A 14,263-nucleotide genomic window follows, 5' to 3' on the forward strand; every position below is an offset into this window, starting at 1 on the left:
GTGATCTGGAAAGTGGAAACTCGGTGAGTCGCGTTACGAGTTGGGTGGGTGGGTAGGAGTTAAAATATAGGTAATTAGCCAAAAGCCCCTTTATTTTTGTATTCTGTGGGCGTCTCTCTCTCTCTTTCTCGCTAGGGATCGCTCTGGTCAGCCATCCGAACTCAACTCAACTCGTTCTATTTCTTTCAACTCACTACTATTAACCCATCCCAGCACCTAATTACTTACACTCACCTTCTTCCATCTCATTTCTCAAACACACACACTTACCCGCCAAAATTTTAATTAACCCTTTCAATTCAAACCTCTTTCTTTTCCTTTCCCTCTCTCTCTCTCTCTCTCTCTCTCTCTAGGGTTTCCCCTTCCATGGAGGAGGCCGTCTCCGATCCCCATCCGGAGATGGAGCAGCAGCAGCAGCCTCCGCCGCTTCAGAACGGGGACTCCGACGAGCGCTGCGCCAAGAAACCTAAATTCGACCAAGGCGCTGAATTCAAGAGAGTGGCGGAGATTGTGCTGGTTCTCTCCACCATGGCCACGGTGCGCGCGGGGAGAAAGCCCTCCGACGCCGAGGTCGAGCTCATGAGGGAGGCTCGCGCCAAGCTCGCCAGCCTCTGCGAGGGTTTGGCTCCGAAGGATATTGTCACCAGGGAAGCTATTGGCACCGTCATTGAGGATCTCGGATTGAACTTCAAGCTCAAGGACCAGAGATTAGGGTTTCGAACTCCCAAGATGTCCATTGCCGAGAGGTATTCCCATGCTAAGTGGAAGGTAACCAACCCTCTCTCTCTCGCTCTCTCTGCTCAATTAACACTCCCCATGCTTTTGACTTACTCATTTTGTTATTTAGTGAGCATATATGTAGAATTAAAAGAAATATCATCTCATTAAGCGGAACTGCTCAAGTTAAAATGTGTATTGGTTGTTTTGAATTATTTGTTATGATAGGTGCTTAAGGAATACTATTATGTCTATCTTGATTGTTGTGAATGTGTCCGAGTTAGGCAAATGAGGATAGCAGTGTGTTTGGATATGCATCCCGCACGTGTAATTTAGAAGCAACGACATGTGGCTTCTACAATTTTTTTTCCCTCAATATTGACCTGAAAACGAGGGTAATGTGTGTTGTCAACGCATTACCAAACACACACTAAGAATGTAGTGTTCCTAGCACTACGAAATTCACCTGATTCTTATGCAATTGTTTTGTATTTTTTTTTATGGAGGAAAAAGGAATCTTTGGCCAGATTATTGTATACCAATATGCATGTAATGCTAAGAAGGATGCTATGCCATTTCCTTTGGTTAGTTTTTTCTCCTTTATTTTCTCTTTATTTACTATCATTTTGGTTCCCAGATGGAAGAAGCAAAGAAAATTTCTGCACCTTCTACACCTTCTACAACTCACACCTCTCAGCCCTTGCAAACAAACATTGTTGGACCAGTTGACAATCGTGTGCCATCACATGTTCGAATTTTTCCTTCTGATAAATCAAGCCACCCATCAATCCCTTCTATGGGTGCCATAGTGTCTATTCCTGCCCATGTTTCTGTGGGATCTTCTGCAGCATTGCAGTATCAAGTGATCAGCAATGAAGTAAGACCACCAGTGGTTTCTGGTGTGATGCCTGGCAGTCACTTGGGGAGAAATGCATCTTCTTTAGCATTGCCTAAAGTTGAACACCCACAGTTCAAAGTTGATGGAGGATCAAATGGGTCTCCTTACATGCTGCAAGTCCAAGGTATTGTCCTCTGAAGCTCCTCACTGGATCCAACTTCCAAGGATTGCTGTAGTTACATTTGCGATTGATGAATGATTTACAGTGCAATATGTTTACATTGAATGATGGAATGTGAATTGAACACATTGACATGAATTTTATTTTACTGTGAAGCAATAAAACACATAACATTAAGTGAATGTTCAGAATAAAGTGCTGTAATTTTATGGATGAATACTTACAGGAGTTTCTTTAATGTTAACCATGGAGTGATGCATGATGAACTTTGAAAGTTGACTGAATTGGTGTATATCTAGGTGAATTGGTCTATTGTGAGGTTATTGAATGGATATAATCTCCTAGCAGATGTTGTTCCCTTTTCCTTGTCTTTAAAGAGTCTGGAATTAAACTACCTTCATTTGTCTTTTTTCTCCTTCAATCTCTATTATTTGTATGTATCTGTCATGGAAAGCTGGCATTAAGGTTTTAAATATCTATTGGCATTTTCTTCTCGTGTTTTTTTTTCCAGCTAAAGGTGGTAGTCTATCCTCTATTGTATCTTTATAATGTGTATGAGTGTATCTTAATGACATTTTAGTCATGAAATTGGAACTGGCAACTGAATGTTAGAACTTTTTAACTGTAGCAAATTCATCAGCAAACCAACCTTTGGTGAATGCTCCAACATGGTCTATACAGAGTCAAGCTGCTTCATTAGCTAGAAGTGCATCAGAAAACAAGGTGCCTGTTCAGAACTCTGTCAAGGTTGAAGGAACACCTGACATAACTGTATCAAGGGCAGGACCACAAATAACAACAGACCCGAGCTTTAAACCATTTATCACTCAAACAGCCCCTGGAACTTTACCTAGTGTGCACCAGCCATTGCAGGCCACAAACATTGTTCAGCCTCCTTTGATTCCTAGTCACACTGACATTGCTAAGATTGTCCAGAAAGTGTTACAACCAAAGCTTCCTGTCCATCCCACGTGGACTCCTCCATCAAGGGACTATATGAATAAGGCTTTCACTTGTCAGATGTGTGAGCTCAGTGTCAATGAGGTTGATACTGTACTTCTCTGTGATGCTTGTGAAAAGGGATTTCACTTGAAGTGCCTGCAGCCATCAGTCTTGAGAGGAATTCATAATAGAGTTGATTGGCACTGTATGAGGTGCTTGAGTTTAAGTGGTGGAAAGCCTTTGCCTCCAAAATATGGTCGTGTGATGAGATCCTCGAACACACCACCAAAATTGCCTTCTAATACAGGTGGCATTCTACCTTGTTCTGAGAAGAAAGTAGAGAACATAGATCCAAAGGTCATCCCACAAACGTTAGCAACAAATGGGAGCTCTGTTCAAACTGTTTGCGGTGGCAATCACAATGTTGAGCTGTCATCTGAATCAAGGATACCAGATACCAAAGATATGCAAGGGACTAACATTTCATCCACCATTGAAGCTATTGATAAGAAGCCTGATCCAAACAACTCTATGAAATCTCTTAGTGCAGCTTCTAGTCCTTCCCCTTGCTTGCTAGGTAAAAATTCTGTTCAACAAATAAATTCTAAGGTTTTGACTGGTAAAGAGACTTTGGAATCTGAGTCTCTTCCTAAATTATCTGAGCCAGCTAAGTGTGAAGATTTGCAATCATCACAAGATTTTCAAGTTGAACATACAATGTCACAAGACAATCCTGAAGTATCATCAGATAAACATGTCGACCATAATATTATGAATAATAAACAGAAGGAATTTCATGGAGGAAAAAGTTTAACTTATGATATTAAGCGTGATGACCAAGATGCTGCACTTGCAAATTTTGTTGGAACTTCTGGAACTAATACTGACGGTACACAGCACTCTGCATTATCTTCAGATAGTTCACATGCAGTAGAATGGATTGGTGATGTAGTACAACTAGTAGATGAGAAAAAGTATTACCAATCTTGTTGTATTGATGGAGTAACATATAGGCTGCAGGGTCATGCTCTTTTCCCCACCAGCCATGGGAAACTAACTCCTTCTAAACTCCAGGCAAGCAAATCATCATGCTTTCCACTATAGTCTAGCAGTTGATTATGTCATACCTGTAGAACTTTATCTGAAAAATTGTGAAGTAGATATGAATACCAAAAAAGTTGTTTTTGGTGTACTTAATTGCTTCTGTTTTGTTTTGATTGATTTGAACCCTTGTGTGGATTGTTATTTTTATAAATTTATAGAACTTTAACATAGGGATTTATTCCATTTTTATTTTCAGTCTATGTGGGAAGATTGCAAAACTGGGTTAAAGTGGGTTAAGGTGACAAACTGCTACTTTCCTGATGATTTGCCAGGGAATATTGGTCATCCGTGTATATCTGAAGTCAACGAGGTATTTTTTTTATACATACAGCTTTATATATAAAATTATAAATAAATGTGTCTTTTTTATTAGATGGATATAAATGCATTCATGCAAGTGTGGAAGTTTGTCATTGGTATGTTAACTATCAGTTTTTATCTAAAGCTAGATTGGCTTACATGCACTTATACTCCATAAACTGTTTATTGGTTTGAACTTGTAATCTATACAGTTAATTTCTATTTTGTTTGATATTCCAATCAAATGATAATGCTCCACATCTTGGACATGCTCACCATTCAGAACCATATATTGCATATGGATATTTTCTTATATGTTTTCTTTGTTGAAGGTTTATGAATCTAATGGTGATAGAACTGAAATGGCTAACTCTATTCGAGGGCCATGTGAAGTCCTCCCATCTGATAAATTTAAACAAGAAAATGACATGCGATGTCAGTTAGGAATTGAGGAAACTTCTAAAGTGCAGCCCATTTTCCTTTGCAGGTTTGTTTCTTTATATTCATCCATCATTCTAGAGAGTTTTTATTTCGTTTTGTTTTTCTTTGTGCCTGTTTCATTCAATTTATAGTTTTATACAATTTTCGTATTTGAGGGCGAGCCCTGGTGCAGCGGTAAAGTTGTGCCTTGGTGACTTGTTGGTCATGGGTTCGAATCCGGAAACAGCCTCTTTGCATATGCAAGGGTAAGGCTGCGTACAATATCCCTCCCCCATACCTTCGCATAGCGAAGAGCCTCTGGGCAATGGGGTACGAATTTTTATACAATTTTCGTATTTGTAATGCAGCCATCAAGTAGAAAATATGATTATAATTTATCGCATGGTATTCTTGGTAGAAAATGATAGAAAACAGGGAAATGAAACAAATAGCTGAGTATGAAAAGGGAGATAAAATGCTTTTAATTATCGTTTAGGCTTGTCAATTGGTGGTGGAAAATTGGAAATTGAAACACATTTTCATGCTGCTTGCCAATATGACTGAGCATTAAGAATATGTCATGTTTTTCTATTTTGATTTCAATTTGATGAAATTTTGGTTCAAAAGGGAAAAATGGAAAAACTTCGTAATTTTGAGATAATTACCTTACCTGGAAAAGAATGAATACAAGAAAGCTTAATTGTCAATTTAACCTGGCAGACAATCACAAACAAGGACTTTCATGTATATGATGAAGCAAACTCCCTTCATTCTCATGCAAACCCTTGTAATCAACCTAGCGACCAACCCCAGATACGCCATAGTGGGTGGGATAGCACATTCTGGAAGCCAAAGACTGAAATGAAATTGCAAAGAAAGAATAGCAGGCTGAACTGTACTTGCAGTCACCTGAGAAGAGTTGTCCCTGCTGAGTGAGGGTTGGGGGGGGGAAGAGAAAGTGACATCTTTGGAGAAGAGGAGGGTGTTGGTGTCATTGCTGCTGATTTTTTTTTTTTTTGGGGGGGGGGGGGGTGGGGTGTTAGTTTTATGTATGACCAGGGTAAGTGCCATTTGCACCCCAAAACAACACTACTGCAGGGGGCAAAATTGGGTTTTGAAACACATCACAATTGTGCTGTGATTGCACGTGAAAAGCTTGCAATTTGGTTGTGACAGCTTTGACCCCCAAAATGCCATGCAAGGATGTGGCTGTGGGGCCCAGCGGCTGCTCTGAGGTGCTATGGTGTCATATTAATTACCTTGGAAACAGGTGGAATGTGGGGAAGAAAGAAGAGCAGCCTGCACTGTTATGGCAGTCGCCCGGAGAAAAGGTCATCTCTGGTGTGGGTGGGTGGGCAAGAGAAGAGGATGTCTTTTGACAAGAGAAAGAAAGAGGAGGGTGTTGGTGCGTTGCTGCTGGGGGGTAGTTTTTTTGTTTTTGTTTTATGCATGACCTGAGTAAATGTCCTTTTCACCCTTAACCCACCCTCCTCCTAAACGAAACTACTGCAGGGGCAAAATTGGGTTTTTGAAGCCCATAACAATCGTGCTGTGATTATGTCTGAAAATGTTGAGATTTGGCTGTGACCCCAAAAATGCCATACAACAATGTGGCCAGTGTTATCAATTGTGGATTGCAGAAAATGGCGGAAAGCTAATAATCTGCTATATCATATAGCAGATAGTGTCACAGGCAAATAACAAAAGTCACATAGCAGTTGAATTAAGATATATGCATAAAAATAAGTTGTATGCAAGTAAAAAAATGCCTAAAATTGACATATTATAAATTCAAAACTTAAATTGGCTGGAGACTTGCCGAAGATGACAAGAGGATGCAGGGTTCATGCCTCAACCACAACGCCCATAGCAGCCGCAATAGTGGATGAAGTCATGATTGTGGATCCAAGGAATTCCATAACGCAATAGCACTATAGCGCTGCTGTAGTGGCTATTTAACAACACTGGATGTGGCTGTAATGCCCAGTGGCCATTCTGCTCCTATTGCACACTATTAATTACCTTGGTAACGGCCTCTTTTGATAACAACATTGGTTAACCTACTCATCTCGGAAAACATTACAGGGCTAACAAGACCAACATAATCCATGAGTCTAATCTGAGTACTTTACTTTAACTGGCCATTGACAAAAAGAGATACATATGGGCTAACCCAATATTTGGCATTCAGTTAGTCCAAGTTTTAGGAAATATGTGGCTTTGCTAGTCTATTTATTTATGTTCTGATGAAGTTATTTCATAAGCTTGGAATGCAAATAAATGCTATTCTATTTCATTGCTGTTTCTTGCATCATTTTGTGTTTTAGATGCTTAACTCTACTGGTTTTGAAATCAAATATTGAATTCATTGTTTAAAGGTTCTTACCTTCACTATCCGACTACCAGTGTAGCTATTATAATCTACTGGTATATCCACACTATTATTAATCAAACTGGACAAAATCTGAATAAAATCAGAGTTAATATTTTGGCCTTTTCAATTTTTCTTCTCTTCTTTTTGTTTTGAGGTGTCTCAAGTGATTTGACTTGTTTTGCAGGTGGTTTTATGACGAATTCAAGAAGTTATTTCAACCTGTAATCAGTTGATTATGTCTTGGACGTATATGTTTTGTGATTCCTACATGGCGCAATTTTTGTGGTGAGTATTTGACCTACCTGTCCAAATTGTCGGCTGAAACTTTTTTATACCCCAATGTATCTACTGAATATTTCTATCCCCTTAGATCACTTGTGTGCCTTAGTAAAATCGTGGGAACAATGGGTTGGGGTTTATATTCCTGAATTTGGGTTGAATTTATTTCTGAAGCTTTGACTTGTAAACCTGCTAGTTTCTACTATTTCAAAAATAATAATAAAATTCATAGAATCCAAACATGATAATGTGATAATCACATTCTTCTTATCCATGATAAAGCAATTAAATTGGAACAACAAGGGAAAAATAATTGGAAATTTGGGACAACAAATTAACAATCATAACTAACAAATAGGACTTTCAGCTGATAAAAAAAAAACAAATAGGACTTTCAAGTCGTTTCAAACAGAAATTAGCCTACTACTGTCTTAAAGGTTTTGAACTTAACATTGAAGATATTTTTTAAGAGAAGATACCTGAATTGAACAGAAGTGAATTCTAGCTTGGAACCGAGCAAGAACAGATGAATATAGAGGAAGCAATAAACATGAGCCCACTTGATTAATTTATTGTAGGCATTTTAGCATCATGGACATTAAGTTGTGAATCTACTTTTCATTTATATATTTCCTTCTTTTCATTTATAAAGCCTGAAACAATAGTTAACTAGGTAAATTGAAAAATGCATAACATTTTGGTGTTATAGATAAACTTGGACGATGCAGTTTTTTAATATCTGGCTGCCTTTTTTTGCCTAAAATATGATGCATCCACACTTAATCCTTAATAATTTTGAAGACATATATGAAGGGATGTTAAAAGCGGTATTTGGTGGGTCTTGATTCTCTCCGTCCCAGTTCCTGTGTTGATCTTTGATGTGCTTCTGTTTGGATACAGGTATTTGGTGGGGTTTCGAACAGGATATTTATTGTATGGGTAATTGAGCATGCATTAAGATTCACTTGAGACCCATTATAAGGCACATTGCAGCAACATTGCCTCCTCGTACAAGAATGTTCTATCATTTCAGCATAAATTGCTTTTGATGTAAAATATGTAGCTGAGTCTGTGGACTGCTTAGTTTAGCTTTCGCTTTGGTAGTTTTTTTTTTTCCCGATAGATATTCATTCTGTATAATTCTTTTTTGGGCATTAGGCTCTTTAGGCCCAATAATTACATTATTATCTTTGAATTAGATCAGTGTAGTTCCCTTAGTTTGCTGAATTGTAAGATACTTCATTTGTACAAAAGCCATTTCTTCTAAAATGCATAACCTTGGCAATTTCGTTATCAATTTGGCGACCCGTGATGATTTTTCTAGCTATCGCCTAGGTGTTTCTAGATTCTGCTGGCTGAGCTTTAGTATTGGGTCATGGTTTGTTTACGGCAGGTGTTTTAATAAAATATGTTCAAATCGTCCACTTAATAATAAAATGATATTGATTGAGTCAAGTATATTCACTTCTCTTTTCAAACATGAAACTATTTTCTTAATGCTGAATTTTGGGTTAAGAATTTGAATCCTGCTAACTTCGCGTCCATCATTAGTCGTGCAAAAACTCTCTTGCAGTGGGTCGATCTCGAGATTCATTTCGTTTGCACTTTGTATTGTGTGTAATGCAACAGGGAGTTTTTGTACGACTAGACGGTACGACTACTAAATACTAATACTATTAAACATTGTTTCATCAGTCACTTCATCTTTGTATAGTAATACTCTTAAATTTTCTCAATAAAAAAAATTCTAAATCTGCTCTAGAATTAGTTTTTCGAATGAAAGACATGTCTTAAAATTTTCATTTTGGATAAGATTGGAAACATCAGATACTATTTTTTTTTCTTTCAAATAAACATACTGACAGGCTTTGTTTATCACGTTGTTATATTAGAAATATTTTTTATTTTAATTTTTGTCACTTTCTTTGGCAATTGTAGATGCCTATTTTTATACTCACACAAATTATACTGGATGAATAACATGAATTAAATATTCCACTTCAATTTTAACATGTATTAATTTTATTGTGGTTTTACATACTTCAAATATATTCTTAGTAAATATTACTCAATTGTTCATTTCTATTAAATAAAGACTAATATTTAAAATAAAATTTAGGTGTTAGTTAGACAAAAAATAAAATTCAGGTAAAAAATTTCTTGACAATTATCTAGCCTATTTTCATAATTAGACAAATTACATTAGTGAATAGTTCAGGTTAGATAATACGCTTGATATATTGATCCTGTTATGATTTTCATATTTCAAATGTAGTTTTAGTAAAAATTGTCCAATAATTCATTGATAAACTTGCAAAATAAAGATATTCAAACCTTTTGTATATCTCATGCATCACACAGGTAAAAAAAAAAAAAACTAGTTGTGTGTAACGCGACAGGGTGTTTTTGTACAACTTGACAGTACGACTACTAAATACTAATAGTATTAAACATTGTTTTATCAGTCGCTTCATCTTTTTACAGTAATACTTTTATACTTTCTTAAATAAAATAAAAAATCTAGCTCAGCTCCAGAATTAGTTTTTCGAATGAAAGACTGATGTCATAAATTGTTCATTTTGGATGGTTTTAACACTGATCATCTGAAGTCATAAATTGTTTATTTTGACTAAGATTGGATGTTCTTTAACCTTGATAATTGAGATGACCGTCGTCATGATAAAACAATGATGAAAAGGTGGGGGATGCGAAGATCAAACAGGGGGGTGTTGGGCCATATTCTTTGTGCTGAGGTTTGATTCACAAGGCCCAACAAAGATCTCTTCATGGGATTCATTTGCTATTATAAATAGTACAGTATAAAATGTGGGTGTGTGGGGTGGGGTTAATAGACTGATTCTCGTATTAAATTTTCATATATCTGAAAATATTGTGTTTATCTCTCGCTTGATTTTCATGAATTTTAATAGGGTTCCGCCTATTTAATGTTTATCAAGAGAAAAATATGACACTAGTTTTTCATATAATTTTTTTTAACTAAAACAAAAAATTGATCTACTACTCTAAAAATGCGTTGTTAGTAGTACAGTATTTTCTTTTATCGATCCCTATAAGTAGCATTACCCTATCTCCATTTATTGATGCGTATTTGGTGGCCTAAGTTTGTTAGTATAGACAAATAATTAACGCCTTAACGAAAATAGAGACAAAGGAATTGAAGTAGCTTCGTGATATCAAGACGTTGACTAAAGCTTACATTGGAAAAGATAAACCATTTGCAGCATCGTGTTTGTTACCATTTTTATTTTTTGGGTCTAAAATTAATTAGATATACATAGGAGTATGATTAATCTAGATCGAGTCAAGTGGGACTATCATCGTAGACAAAAAAAATTTCCCCTCGAATTTAACTCGAGATTTACTCCTTGATTAAGTTAGAACCGAGATATATGTATGTTTAGCAGAAAAGTTGCAAGTCCTGAATTTCATGTACATCTCCTTCTTTCCCAATATCATTGAATTCGAGATTCCATGCCGGGTCCTATATCATGGATGGTTCATCCAACCATATATATGAAGAACTTCAAATTAATTAACTTCGTCATAATATGAACTTAATTATACACTGTGTTGTGAATAGCCTATCAATTTTATATAACTGATAGGCATGTGGATGCTTACCTCAATTCTGGCAATTCTTCTAAGTTTAGACTCGATCCCTTCATTGGAGATGAAATTCTACGTTGTTAGCCAATCAGCATGGCAAGAAGTCTTGCTTGATATAGAAAAATCAATGCAATAAATGTAGATATGTAGAGATAATATATAGGCAAAGCCTAGTATATACTCCTATGTACCTAATAAATGTCCTTTTGTGAAAACAAAAACATATTTTACGCTCTTCTTTGTCGAGACAACCCGCTCTTATAGTGTATATTTTGCCTGAAAAGTTTGATACCAATAACTGCTATCGTTGAATAATTCTGGGGTCGTTGTTCCTTTCTAGAGTTACAGATCAATATATTTTAGATTAGTGTTCCTTTAGAATTTGCATGGGCATAAAGCTAGATGCCTATAGGCTAGATAGAGAATATACAGGAAAGACAAGTGTCATTTATAAATCAAGATGATATTGTTATTAGAATATTGGTTAAAAAATTTAAAAAATATTTATGGTAAATATTATAAAAAGACATAAAAAAGTTATGTTTAACACACTTTTATGTATCTTAATATAATTATTTTTTCTTTTAGATTGATTAATTATTTGTCAAATTAAAATGAGATATGATATATGTATAAAAGTTTTTACAACAATTTATACATTATTTTTATGTTTTTATCTCTTTACCATATCATATATTATATTTCAATTTTTTTTCTTTCTCACTTTTTTTTCTTTTGGTTGTAAGATTTGTTTTACAGATTTATCATTTCTCAATCAAAATTCCACAATTTTTTATTTTTTTTTTACATATAAGAGAGAGGTGAAAAAGAAGAAGTCGTGGGATGTAATAAAAAAGAGAATACTCCACGTATACAAATTAAAACCGCTTCAAAAAATGATCATAACTATGTGACATTACAAGAATAAATTATTAAATTAATATGCCACGTATACATATTTTAAAGGACCAATTTAATGTAATTATATGATAAATTCTCAGAGCTACTAGTACGCAAGATCAAAAGCACACAAGCTATTCTGTTGGATTTGAAAAATTATTTATAGTAACCTAAGTCTTTAAGACATCTAAAGAGAAATAGAGAGGGAAGTACCAGTATGAATATAATAGGTTATATGATGTAATATTAAAGGAGAGATGAAGAGAAAAAATAAATACTAAGGAAGTGTTTGATATATATATATATATATATATATATATATATATATATATATATATATAACTCATTGGATTTGGACCTCAAAAGTTCTCCAAGCATGTGCTTTTCTACGTAACATGTTTTCTCCTTTTATCTTTCGTAGTGGTAGTAGACAAAAATAATGAAATTCATAGTGGACAAAAGGAAGCCAGAAGATTTTGGTCATAATTTTAGATCAAGTTGTGGTTCTAGCTAGTTAATAGGTGATTAACCACTAACCGTATTGGTTTTGAACTAAAATAATGTATGTGTGAGTAAAATTATACAACCACCCTGTTGGGAGAAAAGATCTTAAGCTAGTAACAAAGCACAAATTAACATCAAACCACGAGTAAGCATTCTCATTAAAACTTTTATTCTACTTTATTATAAGGCCTCATGCATCCACCTATCTCAAAAGTCCAAATCTGATGTTTTGAACCAGAAGGGCCACACACAAGAAAAACTTGGCAAAGAACCGTTGCACAAGCATATATGCAAAAGGAACAACTAACTTACTTTTGACCATCCCACCGTGTCGTTGACATCTCTCTTAGGGCTAAAAGTCTCCCATTCTCTTTGGTTGAATGACCTTATTAAGTAACTAAAGGTAGCCTACACAAACGTAATTATTTTGGTTTCACCAAAAATATGAGTAGTGATAATTCCTAATCCACTAATCTAAATAGATTTTGAATAAAAAGAATGAATGCGAAAAAAATAAATTATAAATATAGTTCTTGTATTTGACATTATTTGTTTTAATCTCTATATGAAAAAAATTTATATATTGATATTCATATGAAAAATTATTTACAAAGTAATATCTAACGTTGATGAACGTTATAACTGTGTTAGTATTTTTTCCATGTAGAAACTAAAACAAAATAAATGATGTAGAGTAAGGACTAAAATATAAATTTTTTTCATGCAGGAATTAAAAATATTTTTTTATGTAGAGACTAAAATGAAAAATAGTTATCAAATGTAGGGATCAAATCTATACCATTATAACTTTGGCAAATAATATATAGGTATGAATTTATATAAATTAATGTTTTTCTATATAAAGATTAAACTGTAGAATTTCTGTTATAGGAATTAAATTAAAGTATTACATGTAAAAAACTAAAACTTCAATTTATCCAAATGAAAATGAACCAATTGATTTTAAGTTTTAGGTTGTGTTTGAATTGGCGTGAGTTATGTCCAACACTGATCCTTTCCGAGAGAGTATCAGTGCTCCCGGCTGAACATGTATCAGAACGCGGGATTAAGGTAAAACAAACCCACAATTAAGAGATATAATTAGTAGATGCTAGATTATTATAATGTTCATACAATAACAATTAAAATATGCAGGAGATAACCAAATATGCTAAAAATAATATAAAATGTATAAAGTGTGGTCGGCATTGTTTCACACGTAAATGGCGACTATCACGGTGATTTGGATTTGGACTTTGAAGAAGGAGCTCAAAAAGAAGGAGGGGGCCATTAGCTAGTCAGATGACAAAGATTCCAAGTTTTTGGATTCGAGTGTAAATTAAATTTCAGATGATAGAATTAAGTGTCATATATATGATGCCTTTTTCACAACCTTTTGGGGCGTGTTATGCAAGGCTCTATATGTATGTCTTGTGTGTGTGTTTTTAGTAGGAATTGAATATATATATATATTCCTACTATATATAACTCAATTACAAATTTCTCTCTCTCTGTATCTATATATATATATATATACTCGAACAAAGAAAAATAGATTGAGAGAATCAAAATCACATCATTTATTTGTGCTGTTCAGATTTGAACTGTGGAAGTTAATCCTCTCTTTTCTTGTTCTTAAATATAATATAGTTTTGTGTCAAACCCTAGGAAACTGTTAACATAAAATAAGTATACATTGTGGGCCAATCACTGATACAGTTAGTTAATTACAATTTTGTAGGTATCATTTAAAATTCAGATTGCGTAATTTTACATGCACTTCTAGGATCATTCAACCTAGATGTGAAATTAAGCCTCAGAGTCTACTCCTATATATATAGTCCAATAATTAATGAAATTCTAAAAACAAAGTTCTTACGTTTCCTTGCATTAGATGGAATTGTACACAGGCAAAAACTTTTAAAAACCAGTTGATGGCAATGCCTGTATTTTTTTTCTAATTTTTATGAAGAATTATAATATAGTGGTAGTGAAAAGATACAGATAAATTTCTCAAACCTAGCTATAAGACATCTCTGAAGCCCCCACGCACCCCCACTCTCGATCGGTCTCTTTA

General features: G+C 34.8%; 1 protein-coding gene across 2 annotated transcripts; it reads left to right on the forward strand.

The window, feature by feature from the left end:
* Window positions 1–87: 87 nt before the first annotated feature.
* Window positions 88–8,452, forward strand: LOC114385177. 2 transcript variants are annotated; one of them, XR_003660853.1, is made up of 7 exons: window positions 88–768; window positions 1,355–1,739; window positions 2,365–3,752; window positions 3,979–4,092; window positions 4,415–4,569; window positions 7,061–7,161; window positions 8,056–8,452. XR_003660853.1 is itself a non-coding variant. In XM_028345183.1 (7 exons), exons 1-6 carry the CDS (start codon window positions 367–369, stop codon window positions 7,107–7,109), a joined length of 2,493 nt encoding a protein of 830 aa, XP_028200984.1. In that variant the 5' UTR covers window positions 88–366; the 3' UTR covers window positions 7,110–7,158; window positions 8,055–8,452. The 2 variants fall into 2 exon arrangements, 1 of the variants encoding a protein (XP_028200984.1); XM_028345183.1 differs by having other exon boundaries at window positions 7,061–7,158; window positions 8,055–8,452.
* Window positions 8,453–14,263: the final 5,811 nt, after the last annotated feature.

This window comes from Glycine soja, chromosome 14 (genome assembly GCF_004193775.1).
Source record: "Glycine soja cultivar W05 chromosome 14, ASM419377v2, whole genome shotgun sequence".
NCBI classification, from domain to species: Eukaryota; Viridiplantae; Streptophyta; class Magnoliopsida; order Fabales; family Fabaceae; genus Glycine; species Glycine soja.